General features: G+C 37.0%; 1 protein-coding gene across 3 annotated transcripts in view; it reads right to left on the reverse strand.

Moving 5' to 3' along the window:
• Positions 1-14,360, reverse strand: part of LOC119071504 — a 181,986-nt gene that overhangs the window by 20,883 nt on the left and 146,743 nt on the right. For all 3 annotated transcript variants that reach the window (XM_037176376.1, XM_037176367.1, XM_037176385.1), the window contains 10 exons: positions 9,182-9,316; positions 8,658-9,116; positions 8,425-8,589; positions 8,231-8,353; positions 6,280-6,553; positions 5,754-6,214; positions 5,358-5,691; positions 4,909-5,289; positions 4,544-4,845; positions 745-850 (listed from right to left, as the gene is read on the reverse strand). In XM_037176376.1, coding sequence (XP_037032271.1) covers positions 745-850; positions 4,544-4,845; positions 4,909-5,289; positions 5,358-5,691; positions 5,754-6,214; positions 6,280-6,553; positions 8,231-8,353; positions 8,425-8,589; positions 8,658-9,116; positions 9,182-9,316 — 2,740 coding nt within the window. The remainder of the gene's footprint in view (positions 1-744; positions 851-4,543; positions 4,846-4,908; positions 5,290-5,357; positions 5,692-5,753; positions 6,215-6,279; positions 6,554-8,230; positions 8,354-8,424; positions 8,590-8,657; positions 9,117-9,181; positions 9,317-14,360) is intronic.

Below are 14,360 nucleotides of genomic sequence, written 5' to 3' on the forward strand. Positions count from 1 at the left end.
ACAAACGATAACAACTATGATCTGAGGAGTGCCGAACTTCTTGGACTAAATGAAAGAAGTGCGGCTTCCCTCGCTATGATCTCCAACTATAAGTACTTAGCAATAAACTAAAACAAAAATTGTTTCAAGTCTACAAAGCATTTTATTAAAAACTAAGATAGAACATAGAAATGCGTTTAATAGAAAGAAAAGGCTGTGCAGTGCATAACTTAGAATAGTAGAGTGCAGTGTATAGTGGTATTATGGTGACCATAACCAAAGCAACATGTAAGATAAATAAAAAACATAAAATTTAAACGAAAAGCAATTTATTAATAGCGAAAAAGAGGTTTACAATAACCGAGTTAATGAAGAAAAAAAAGCATAATAAAAGTAAAGCTACGATGAAATCATAAAAAATAATAATTATTATTCAGACATAAACTACTAATAATTCTCGTAATTCTAGACATTTCTACATAACATCTATCGTCAATAGTGAGTCGTCGTCATCGTTATAGTCCGAGACAATAATCTAATAAATCTACGGCAACAATTTACAGTTGGCATTGCGATAAAATTTAACTTTCTTAGCAAAATCTTGAACTAATCGATAGAAATTCTTTAGCATATCAATGAAGTACTTATAGAGCGGCCAATTTCGATAGAGATTTGTCCAGTCCATTATGAAATCGACAACGGTTGCCAGAAATCGTGCTATCGGCGCACAACGGCATTCGTTCTCAACAACAACAACCAACTTACCTCGAATTTCTTGACCGCGAATATTCGACAGGACATCGCCCGGTAGGCCTCGCAGCACCGTTTGCAGGCAATGCACATTGTCGCGACATGTTGCTATTATTTCGGCCTGAAATTATTGTTAAAAATGGAGAATGTGTTAGATTTGGTGAAAACAATAACTATTTGGGATGTGGGTGCGGTAATGACTTATTTAATCGGTTAAAGTGCTTTATGTCATCATAAACGAATAGCGACAGAGAAAACGATATCATTTCTTATCTGCATTTGAGTGAGTTATTTGATTTTAATTGAATTTTATCAGTTGAGTTAGAGCTGCGTTGTGCTTTACGTGATCCGACAAAAATATTTTTTTTAGTACTCGACAAACACGTATGGTTAACGCTTCGTTAAGTGTGTATAATAGTAGTAATTGTTGAAGAAGACAATTGGAATTCGAAAAAAATTAGAAAAATTCGTTTCCCGTACTTACCATAATCTTCAATGGAAACGGAGAACTGAGTTATTGAGCTACGTCTTGGTAGTCAGATATTTGTTCTAAATATAATTCGAGCCGTAAGGCAGCTTCTGGGATTATTTTCAATATGAACTGTCGGACTGGAAGAATTAGTGTCAAACTTCGAAACGGTCCTAGTGGATTAAGGAACTGAAGTAGTTTCGTGCTCTTAAAAAATCTCATTCCGATGCAAAATTCATTTCTTATAAAATGGAAACTATGCTTGAAGGTCTATTGAATGTTAAGAAACTACATCTCGTATCTCCACTACGACGAGTTTGCCCCAATAATTGATCAGGAATTGTGCACCGACGAAAGAAGATATAGCAACTTCTGCAGTAAGAAATTAACTCTAGGAAGAACATAAAGCTTGCAATCTTGGGCACAGCCTGTTTAACTGAATAAAATAAATTAAATTTTGAACGATCACTTGAGTCTTCACCTGTAGAAAATCTAATTAATTCGAATCTTAAAACACGTCGGAAAATTATTGATATAAGAAGGAAGGTATTATAGTACCCTGCCGCTTGAAATAATTGCACTTTTGCAACAAAATATGCACAGCTGTTACTGTCCGTTAAACGTTTACAATTTAGCTACGACACACAAAAGCAACTGTCTGGGAATCTTCGTGAACAAAATTAAACTCAAACGAACATTTGCGGAACGATTTTTATTTAACACAGAAAATAGCTGGTAAAAATTACTAAGTAGCGTAAATTAGTTAACAAACATTTTTTTCGTTCATATCACAACAATTTAAGGAATTAATTAGCACCAAAGTTTTAGTGATTTTTTTAAATTAGGAAATTCAATTCAAAAAGAAACGAAATCGCATTCGTTTTAATTGAACTTTGAGACACCTTCCATTCGTGATAAAGTTTTATAAATTTTCGTTGCCGGCATTAGCCCATTATAAACGGGAAATGAATCAGGTTTTTATCGGCAAAGACGTCAATAATGATCGACAGCTCTGATTAATGTTCTTTTACAGGGAATATTTTTGGAAAATTTGTTTTGCTAAACTTGAAAAAAAAAATTAGCAAATTTTCAAAAATCAAGTTTTGGGAAAATTTTAAGAAGTTTTGGGAAAATCTTAGCAAATTTTTAGCAAATTACCAAAATTTACCAAAATTTTCCAAAAACATGGACCTGTTCTGATATAGTGAAATTTATGTTAAATGAAGTACTAGAATTCCGATGTTTCTTAAGATAAAAATTTCGAAATTGGAGACAAAAAAGTGATTTTTGGAGTAGATAAATGATAAGTTGGTACGCCTGTGGTGAGATAGAAGGAACATGTGAGGACAGTTGGCTCCTATGGGAGATAATATGAGAGAATTGGTATGCAATTCTCAAACATTCTCATGTTCCTTCTATCTCGCTGCAGGTGTACCAACTTATGATTTCTCTGTTTTGGAGGTAATAAAATTGAAGTTGGAGATATCGAAAGATATATTCATTTCATAAATTTTCATGTTTACCATTTCTCCAAAATTGCCTTTTTTTAACTTCCATTTTCAATTTTTTATCTCCTCGTTATCACAAGGAATCGTAACGGAGAAACATCTAAACGAGGTAATATTGGGACATGTTCTATTTCCATTTGACCGCAGCCGAACTTACCTTCTGTTCGGCTGCGGTCAAATAGAAATAGGTTTGATAAAATAGGAATTAAACGTGTGTCAAATTGAATCAAATCGTTGGTAAATTACAAGGAAAAGTCGATAAAGAACGTAAAATTATCGATTTGATAGACCAAGTCGTCGACAAACAAGACATTATAGAAGTTTAATAACAAGGTTCTGCAAGAACAGGTACACCTCTGAGTTCATCACGAAAACGGTGGTAGCAAAATTTTGTAGTTGAACCTTTGGTGACTTAGAAAAAGGCGTTTTGTATACTAAGAAATGCACTAAACCCCCAGTTGCCTTCTCAAGCCTCATAAAATATTCTTTAAGAACCAGGGAAATTACAGGCTAATTGGCATCTGATATCAGAGACAATCAACTGGTGTGTCAATAAAAGGAAATTCGTTGGACCAGATTTCGTCTAGTTATTTCTCACTAGAAAGAATATGTATCAAGACATGACAACATTTTGAACCAAATAATTAACCGATAGCTATTGGAGCAAAGAGTCGGTATAACATTTGGAATTTCATTATTCGTTCAATTGGAAAGGGCTGGGGACATGAAGATATAATCAACAAAAGCCGATGGAATGTTATAATTACTTGAGAGATTTCAACAAAACATATTTTCGTTCGGAGAGGAGAATGTAACCGATAAGAAACAAATTTAGCGCAAGGCTATATATCATTTGTTATCGACAGTGACGACGAAGCTATGCGACGAGTCCTGGCTGATATCGCATCAAAATCAAATATCAAAACCTGGTTCAAAACTAATGAAGTAAAAGCTTATCAACCCATTTGAAATAGTTTGGTCAAAATAAGTAATAGATTCGGTCCATACGTCTACTTGCAACGTATCGAATCAAAAGAAGTCGTAGATTCGATCAGTATGTTGGTGCCAGTCTTTCAGCAGTTTTCGTGAAATGGACAGAACTGCTGGATTTACCGTGAAATTTAAGGCTTAGTTTTCAAACAGATTTCATAATTGTTTGACAGAACGGAGAATCTACGTCGATCGAACTATTAATTAAGGCCTCGAATCTGGTCATCTAAAAGCTACGTAATTCGACCTGGCAAGGATCGAACCAAATTGAGTGAAATTGGGATATGAAAATGTGTTTACGGACTGGTTTGGAGATTTCATTGAGGAGAGTGTGGCGTTTGACGTTGCAGCCAAAGGCGAGTTTTCGGGGTGTGCTGCGAGTAAAGACTGTAAAACAGCGCAATAATCAACTCCATTCCTACTTGATGCAAACATTCTCAGTTATTCTGACATAGACATAAAGCGTCAAGCGAAAAAGTACGAAAATTGTCACTTTATTTATAGATATCAAATTAGAAAGTGTCTCAGCTCAGCTAAAACATAAAATCAAAAAGTACAGTGATGGTTAGCTGAGAAAATCCATAAAAATCTCAATCAAATAAGCCGCAAATCCAAACAAATTCAACGCAAAAACTACATGACTCTGGTCAAAATTTCGAAAGCTTAAGCTGCGTTTACTGCGGCATTTACGCATCGCATCATCACATGTATCACTGGAGATAATTTCTTTTTCACATTGACCACAAGTCACAGAAGGATTCTCCTTGTTTACAAACTCAAACACATTCTCTGACTGCTCGTTCATGCCGTCCCTAACGCAATTGATATAAAAATTTTCAAATCTTACATAGTCTTCTGGTCGCAGTAAATGATGGCGAATCCGCAGTGCATCCGTATTTTCCAAGCGCGATTTGCTCTGCGACAATAACGTTTTCAATTCCGTTTCGTCTTCCGGTTCGCTGCAGCTGGATGAGGACGAAAATGATTTGTCGTTTGAACGGAGTCGACGTCGAAGCAAATTGTCATCGTGTTTGCGTTTATCTAGGCCAGCAATAAATTCTTGTTCCAGTTTACGAATGGTGCTGTTGTGGGAAGATTTGTTTGATAGTCGTCGAAGCGGCGAATTTGGATCTCCTGATTTCTTAGATTCTATCGAAGTAAACGTTTCCATTAGCATCAACGAATTGCTCTGAACAGTAGGTGAGATCTTACCTTCTGATGATACTTTACGCGCTCCATCCGAAGCTTTCCGGCGTCTCTCACTCTCGAATTCTGCAGTTCGTCTGCGTCGCAATGTTAAATCGTCACCGGATGGTGAATTGCTGAGCGAAGTATTTTCTTGTAGTCCGCGAGGCTTTCGATTTCTGGGTGGTGATAGTGAATCAAAATTATTTGCGGCTGATAGTGACGAACAGCAATCCGATTGAGAATCCAAAAAGTTTCGATAATCATCCCCGAATTCCATCAACCGACGTGCTGCATCAGAGTCAAATCCTTCAGAGTACGCTTCAGATAAATATTTCTCTTGATAGTTGTCCCATGCTTGTTCGGAAAAGTTGCTGTTGTCCGTTCCAGTGAAACTGAGATCTTTTGCTGGTGGGAGGAACGAAAAACCATATTTAGAAATGTGAGTGATCGAATTAGATTGAAAGAGATTATACCTTCGCCTTCTCGGTTGTAATTGGCAAGCGCCGCTAAAGATGAGCCCAATTTTAAAGCAATGTCAGAACCATAAACCGAGGTGTATGCGCCCAATTGAAATTTAGGCTTTGGAAGTGCTGCATCATCTTCACTTTCCATTTCTGATGTGGATGAAGCATTCTGTAGCAATTTTCGCGGTATGGATAACATTGACAGAGCCTTGCTTAGATCTTTCATCAATGTAGACTGTCCAGAGAACGACTCCGACTTAACTAAGGTTGAAGTTATGATACGAGATAATTCACTTGCTCCGCAGTCGGATGAGCCATTTGAACCTGACTCACTCTTTCGACCCTAATAACAGAAGATTGACGTTATCGTCGTAAAGTTAATTCGCGTTCAAACAAAATACTTACAGCCAAGCGCTTTCTGGCTCGCATCCGTCTCTTCTTCAATGAACTTTTGCTTTCCGATGTTTTCATCGTTCCACTCGTACTATGCGAAACAGTGGACGGAGTGGCAGGAGACGACAATGTATTTAGTGCCGACTCACTGATTGAATGGTTTGCCAATCCCTGATTAGCTATTTCATCACTGGATCGGACAACCTTGCGCGTATCGTTCAATTGAGACAAACACGAAACCGAATGTGGCCGATCAGAATTTCGGCGTTTCGAGCGCAGTGTCACCTGCTGCATAGATCCCATCATTTCGTTCGATTCGTTGTCCAACGTATTCAATGGATCTGCCGAATTGCTGTAACCAATCACTTCGGTCGAGGTGCACTGTGAATTTGATCCGCCATCTTGCAGACACGTTGCAATCGAATCAGATGGACCATCGGATGAATCTGAATCCCGAGCAACTGAGTCTGACTCTGTAATTAAACGAGAAATGGTGTGATGACCGAGAAAATGGATTAACTCAGGCAATATGGTTTACCGGTTGTGTATTCGCCGGATGCTTCGCAATCCGTTCCAGCTCGGGACAATGTCAATGGCGTTGGCGGCGTAGACGGTTGATGATGTAACCATTCTTGGACTCGTTTTATTTTGGGATTCGACATTGTAACTTTGCTATCACAACCATTTTTACGCACCGACATTTCACTGAAGGATGGTCGATGGTTCCGTGACGGTGTTTTGGATAAAATGTCTTCACGCACAAGCGTTTCAGCTTCCATAACCAATTGTTTAATTGATTCTTTTGTGTATTGCTGTGGAGTGAATATGAATGACGTGACTAACTTAGATTTCTCACTAAAACAACTGATTTGGTTAATGGTTTTGGTAAATTCATTTTAATGTTTCTGTTTTTCCATTGTTATCATCGCTGACACCTAGTTTGTATTCCATTTCAGCGATAAGATAGTAGGAAAAGATTACTGACTGAATTTCAATTCTGTTCGTTCGCAATTGTGTTTATAAATACTTAAAATGCATTCGAAAGTAGCGATAAGGGATTTCGGTGTTCAGTTTTGCTTTTGCTTTTTAATCGGTTCGTTGTAATGAATCCAGTATCTCTTTTGAACGTTCTATTGTTATACGTTTTGTTAATTAAACTCTGATTTTATCCAGCAAATCGCAAATGTTTGGAAAGTTATCTATTTCGTGAACGGATGTTGTTCGTCATCAGATCAAATCTGTAAATAGTAACAGTAAGACGCTACATGATCGATGGATACTTTATCCAATCACGTTGATTTACTGCGTTAAATTAATGGATTCTTCCTCGGAACATATCGGTGCGGTCTGGATGAACTTGAAAACGTTTACTGCGTCAAATTACAGTCGACGCCAGTAAAATTTAGACATGAATTTGCCGCAGCTGTTTTTCAGCTGGTCCACCCATTATAAATAGTGAAATAGTTAAACGAACGTAGTAACAAAACCATGACGCAAGAGTAGTTCTGTTTGTATGAGTTCACCAGCTGAAAATTCATGTCATCTAAATTTCACTGACGTTTCCAGTAATTTCTGCTTCTTCTGAAATTATTGGTGTGGCGTACGTCAATTTGAAAACGTTCAAATAATGACAGACAATGACCATAGATAAATCTATCCATAAAATGGAAATGTGTGCTACGAGTGCCACAATGTTTTTCTAACGACTAGCCAGCCGTTCTCTAGCACAGCTTTCATTTACAAAGTCAGACTGGAATTGTGAATATTTGATTTATGTCTCGATTTATCGAAGAAGAACAATTAGTGTCGTTGGAGACATTGATGTTGAAAATATAGTGTGCCTGTGCGAGTTGAGTCGAAGTTAGTACATTACAAGGAACATGTATTCGAATGAAGCCACATCAAATTAACACAAAAATGTATTCCTTAACCTGTTAGAAACGGCTGTCATCTGTTATCGTCAACGACAGCAATAATAAACGACAAGCTCTGATTAATGAGGTCTTATTATAGCAAGAATGCTCAAAACAAATGAAGTAAAAGATTTCTGAAAATCTTCGATGAAATGAAGTAATAGTTTGAATAGAAAAACTACTATGTTTGCCGTAAAGTGTTTGAAGCGCACGTTCAACTAACTCGACATTGATTTTCAAACACCTACTTCGAGACGAATTGTGATATTGCCCTTGACTCTCCAATTCTGAATACTTTATCGATATAACAGCGAGAACAGATTTCGACGCGACGCCACGAATTATATCACTTTCAAACATTTGCTTAAGTTATTCGTGTAAACATGATAACGACTCCACTGAATTGAGAATTAGTTGAATCATAGAATAAAGTGAAGTCTATTCCCAGAGCCAATGCATTGAAACGATCTTTCGAGATTGTTGTTTCTAAACGTTGATTCACTTTCGATGAAATAATGATGTTTAATTGAAAACCATCGTCAGCATTCAATTTACTACCTAACAATTCGTCCTTACCATAGCAAGAGGTGCATAGCCTTTTCCATTGGATGAAACCATTGAAGCACTAAAGTTCCCATTGAATTTCTTGTGTGGATCATCCATTCCACAAGTTGCATTTCCGTTTTTCTCGCCGTTATTCTGAAAACAAAACAATCGATCCTGTTAGTAATCCATGAGCTACTACAACAATGCGTTAAATGCAAACGTACCATTTTATAACTAAGTGGTGCATCAACGACGTCAGTTGAGTTTAAATTATAATCATTTACAGGTACAAGGGTATTTATGCTAGCATCAACTGGATCTTCATCGTTTTCGTCATTACGATTTGAAAATATCCACTCATCTTCCGATGAAGCGGTTGATTTGAAGGCCTGAATTATCAATCAACATATTTAGGTTCCCGTTCATAAAATTGAATAGAACGAAGGATACCACATACCTCACTAGCTTCGCTGGCTTGTGACGACCAATCTTTGTTTTCTCCATCCGTATCTAAATGTTTGAAGTAAAATATGGCACAGTTCTTCGATTTTCTATTGGATCTATTAAATTTAGAGGCATCGGGCTGGCGGGTACGTTTCGTTGCTCCACTTTTGACTGGGGTTGTGGCATTGCATTGACCTAAAACATCATCTCTAGCTGTCGATTGGTCATTGTAATTAGAATTTCCATTGCAATCGGCCGATGTTGTATCCATTTCTACGGTTTGATGATGATCGACCTGGTCAACGGAATGTTGAGCAATCGGCTTCAAGCCTGTGGTTGGCAATGGGGAGCTTTGTTTCGTGATTTTAGTATTTGTTTCGTTGTCACTTCCTTCAGAATCTGCATCAAATCCAGCCGTTTGTGATGAATCGATGAAATTCTTTGCTAAACGTTTTGGTTGAATCCATTCATCCTGGAAAGGTAAACGCAGGGATTAGGGATTGTTGCAGAGAATGGGTATTTTTCCCTAAGACTTACGTCTGATCCTTTAGCGTCTAAGTATTCCTCGGAGTCGCTACATAATTTTGATGTTCTTGGTTCATCACTGAGCTTGGGTAATTTTGCAACCGGTTCTTCGTCAGTGTCTGAATGTGTTAGTGGGTCAGATGATGTCTGTAAACAAATTAAATAAATTAAATTAAATTAAATTAAATAAACGAATGGATAATGTTAGACGTCGGCTAAATGTTTGCATAAAAAAATGAATTTATCACTTCTTGCTAAGAAATTGGGAGGTTCCAGTGAAGTAGCAGGGCTTGGGAGTAGGTAACAATAGATCTTAGATCTGAATTTACGCCTCTATGAATAGAGACCTCGCCACACCTCGAATCTAATCTAGACATCAGCTTTAATTTGTAAGATTATTCAAGTTGCCTTAGGGTAATATGTTACAGTCGTTCGCTACTGACCCGTTCACCTAAACATTTTTTTCGCTAAAAACAAATGTCATGAACGTATTTACCATACAGACTCAACATAATGCCATCAATTTCTTCGTTTTGTGATAATCAATACTGTCAATCTCACGTGTCAGCTACATTTTAAATGCTATGACAGAATATTCAATATAAATATAAAAAGTCGTTGAATCGACATGCTTAACAATTTCTAGCAACTTTTCTGTCTCTAAATTCAATTAAATTTTCAGTTCTCTTTTGCTCATCATCATATCCACAACGATACGCATCTCCATCTCTGCTATGCTGCTTCATTTCTGATTGGATGAATCATTTGTTCATCTCACCAATTTACATACTGCATTTAATTCATCGAGCTCGACTGTTTCTCCTTCATGTAACTCTATGTCATAGTCATACATAGTGAATGTTTTAGAAAATAAATTTGAACAAACAAAAAATATTCTAAGAATCTTATTGTGAAGTCATTATAGTGGCATAAAAGCGGTGCTCTTGCATGCTACGATATTTGTAGGCGAATTTAATGAACTAAGAAAGAGAAGAAATTCAAAATTTCTTCATTATAGTTTGTATTCAAATGGAAATTAACTCATTTAATGCGGAAAGGAACGCCTGTAGTGGATGTCATTGTACTTTATGTGCTGATATGTTTAATAGACTTGAAAAGCAATTTATTAGGCTTTGTGGTTTGTAAATGTCTTTTGTAGTGTAGATGAACGGGTCTCATTAATTGAGAATTTTATATTTTGTTGATCAATTAATGGTCTGTGTATAAAGCTGAGTCCTTTCTGGTGATAGCTATTATTTGCCAGTAATTTCAGCGTAATCAAACTCTCCCACAAGAAAAACAGGCAAGTATTTGCCAGGCAGAGATTACAAGCATTGCTAGGAGCTGTGCATAAATTACGGCTAAAAATCACTTCTGAGTACGCCAATCTGTAAATGACTTATTGATAGCCTAGCGCCTCTTAAGTCTTTGGCTAAAAATATTTTTTCATCTTCATTGGCTCTGGTGACGCACTTGACTCAATAACAGGTAAATGCCTAGTTACTCTTATCTGGATTCCTTGCCAGCATCAAATACCTTACACTATACGCTCCTTCCTGAAGCAATAATTCCAGTGTCGCTCTCAATTCTCTACTTTTTCCTCAACCAATGGAAGTTAAAAACGTTCAACTTGAACGGTTCAAGAACGAATGGAATAAAGTCCTGAAACCCAGGCAAGCAAGGAATTTAATTGTGAAGTGATTACTGAAACTGTTAGGTTTCAAGGATTTAACTTACTGTGAAAGGAGCGGAGACATAGAAACAGTAGAACACTACCTCTGTCAGTGCCCAGCATTCGTCAGCATTCGTTATGTATCGTAACAAATTCCTGTGTATCTTCATGATCCAATAAATTTCCTCATAGAGCATATATACTCAAAGCATATTATTAGTTAAATGAACAGTACTAAACGATACTAAAATGCCTTGAACGTACAACAGGCTCATTAGAAGCCGAGTTACTCAGACTCTGTCTGTCTACCTCATTATCCTAATCCTAACGACAAGTCCTAAGCAGAATTGTTTAAATTGCTTCAAAGGAAACATTTCTCTCGATGTTTGATATCAATAAGAGAGAAATAAGCAACGACCAGTTAGCATTTCTTACTTTCGTGTTGTAAAGTCTCATTTACTATCGTGATTCTTATCAACGCAGTTATAGTTGAGACGCCCTCCGAAGTCAAAGCACACAAACCATATGTGAAAACAGATCCACATTATAGTAAACAGAATTGAAATTACACAACTCTTTCAGAACATCAAAACCAGCAAACCAACGAACCAAGGTTTTTAATATTTCTCTTTTTCAATTTGTAAACAAACAAAGATTTTTTTTTTGTAAGAAATCCAAGAAATGTTTATTCCAACCGAAATGATATCCCTTCATCGTTGAATTGAAAAAATAAAATTTTTTGTTTTATTTACACATCTAATCTAATCTAGGTCAATCTACAAAGAAAGTTTTCGGTTTCAACACGTTATATAATCTGTCATTTACGTTATACGAATGATGTATAGTGTCGTAAGAACATCATAATTTCTTGCTGATCAAATGTTCAGTTGAACAGTTTAGTTTAGGTTTGTTTAGAAGTTAGAAACAGATTTGATGAAATCTACACTGAGTTGCATAAGAATTGGTTTCAGATGAATGGAAAATATTTTGAGTTCTTCCTGTCATTTTTTTCGATTTATTTAACTTCAAAAACGTTTCATCGGTAAACCGAGCGATAGTATTTAGCATCGAAGGTATAAAACTTTGGATTCCTATTTTTAAACCACAAAACACATTGCATCAGCCTGGTAGAAAAAAATTTATTCAAAAAGTCATTTTTAATCGCACATCAAACAGCAACGCAGTACTTTAGTTCGAACAAGTGCAGGTACATTTTGGTGAAGGGCCATTTCCTGACCATTGAACTGGAACACCACTTTGCCCGCTCGAACCACTGGCACCGAATGATTGCCCTTGGGACTGTTGGTTATATTGACCTTGTTGTTGTTGTGGTTGTTTTGGTTGACTGAAGCTTCCTTGTGACTGAGGAGCGGTGCTGGCTTGCTGAGAAGCAGAAGCACTGAAATGACTTGCGCTTCCGGAACTTGGCTGTTGGGCTTGAGTATATTGCGGTTGCTGCTGAGGCTGATTATATTGGGGTTGTTGTTGTTGTTGTGGTTGTTGAGACTGCTGGTGTTGCTGTGGTTGAGATTGTTGTGGTTGTTGTTGAGCACCAGTATACGATCCTTGTTGTTGACCACCAGAATACGCTCCTTGTTGTTGACCACCAGTATACGATCCTTGTTGTGCACCAGAATATGCTGGAGCTGAGCCAGCCTGACCGTAATAATTTGGTTGTTGTTGCTGTTGATAGGATCCTGGCTGTTGATCTTGTTGTGGTTGATTCGGATTCGGGAGGTCTGAGTCATTTGGTCCTAATCCTCGATAAACGTTTCCTCCTTTGTCGATGACTGCACACTGAGGGAAAGAAGCCCCATTGGCAACATTGCCCGCGAATTCATTGTCACAACCCTTCACATAAAGGCCATGATTCGCAACATTATTGTCGAAGCGATAGCCACTACCATCCAAATGAATTTCACCATTGGCTACATTGCCTTCTAAAAATCCACAACACGATTCTGGTGGAATAACTATCGCTGGATTTTGGATATTAATTGAATTGTAGTGCAAGTTATTTCTGGATCCATCAAGATTGATTCCAATATCGGCTTCAGAAATCACACAACTTTTGATCGTATTATCTTCGCCTTTGACTACCATGGCTTTACCGCACTTCTCGACAATAACTCCTTCCAACACATTTTTTGTTCCTTCAATCAAGATGCCTTGTAGTGGTCCCTTGATTTTGAAACTTTTCAAATTCCATTGGTTACCCTTCATATGGATTCCAATTTCTTGACCTTCAATCGACGAATTTCCATCACCAACTAGCGTACACGGTCCATTGCTGGAGATCACAAAATCTCCTTCATAATTCATCGGAAGCATTTGAATGGTGTCACCGGCAGCGGCTTGATCGAAAGCACTTTGTAACTCTGCTGATGACGCTGGTTTGATTATTTTCGCATCTCCACCTTGTAGCAACAGAAGTGCTCCGACGATAATAAGTGTTTTACTAGCACCCATTTCGTTCAACAAAAAGAAATATTCACGACTAAGAACACTGTAACACAATCGTGGTTGTTATGTCTGCAACAACTAATTTAACAATGACCACCTCATATTACGGGTACCACGTATTTATAGACGATTTAGTATTAGCGAATAAGCAAAACAAAACCATCGCAGGATGACATAATATTCTTTAGATATTTATGAAGATCCGATACGTTTTACGTACACAGCTTTAATTTACACTTCGTGAGCTGTCAAAAAGTCAAGGTTGAGGATGAATCAGTTATGATGACCGCAAAATATTAATATACGGAAGTCATAACTCTTGTACGTCGAAGCTTGAGAGAATAACAAATCCACAGGTAACAATGTAATGCTGTAAACAATTCCAAGACTAGAGAGACCAGACATGTTTGTTTATAATACTACATACGTAGCCGGTATAGACTGAATGACTATAATTGTTGAACATATCTCATCCTTACATAATTCACAATTAATTAAATAAAATTTAAAACAATAAGTACTCAGTTCAAGGAAGGTGTACACACAGTGAAGTCCGTAACTTGTTCTTCATGATTTTTTTTCCTGTTTAGCATTCTAATAATTTATTTGTTTTATTGTCCGATTCGACGTTCTATAGTTAATATGAATTCTTATTGCTTGTTATTTACATCAGAATACGGAATCCCTCAGCATTGTATACGGTTACCTTTATTTTTTTTACTAGCCACGTTGAAAATAACAAATTTTTTTGAGTACGAAATATGCGTGATTTACGGCTAAAGGAGTGCCAAAAAGAGAATTTTAGATAAGAATTTCGCTACATCATTGAATGTATTTTGCTTTCGATGTATGTTAATCCGGTTATTAATATGGCTTTCCAAACTATTTTGATCAATACACTTTAGGCTAATGAACCTTGATTGTTATCACTCCAAATATGAAGAACATAGAGAATCAGAATGGCTACTTATGTATACATACGGTTTGTGTAAGGTAAAGTCGCTTGTTTCCATGAAGTTCGCTCAAATCAACCGTCAACGTCAGACGTGTACATTG

Source organism: Bradysia coprophila, chromosome II (genome assembly GCF_014529535.1).
Source record: "Bradysia coprophila strain Holo2 chromosome II, BU_Bcop_v1, whole genome shotgun sequence".
Classification (NCBI taxonomy): domain Eukaryota; kingdom Metazoa; phylum Arthropoda; class Insecta; order Diptera; family Sciaridae; genus Bradysia; species Bradysia coprophila.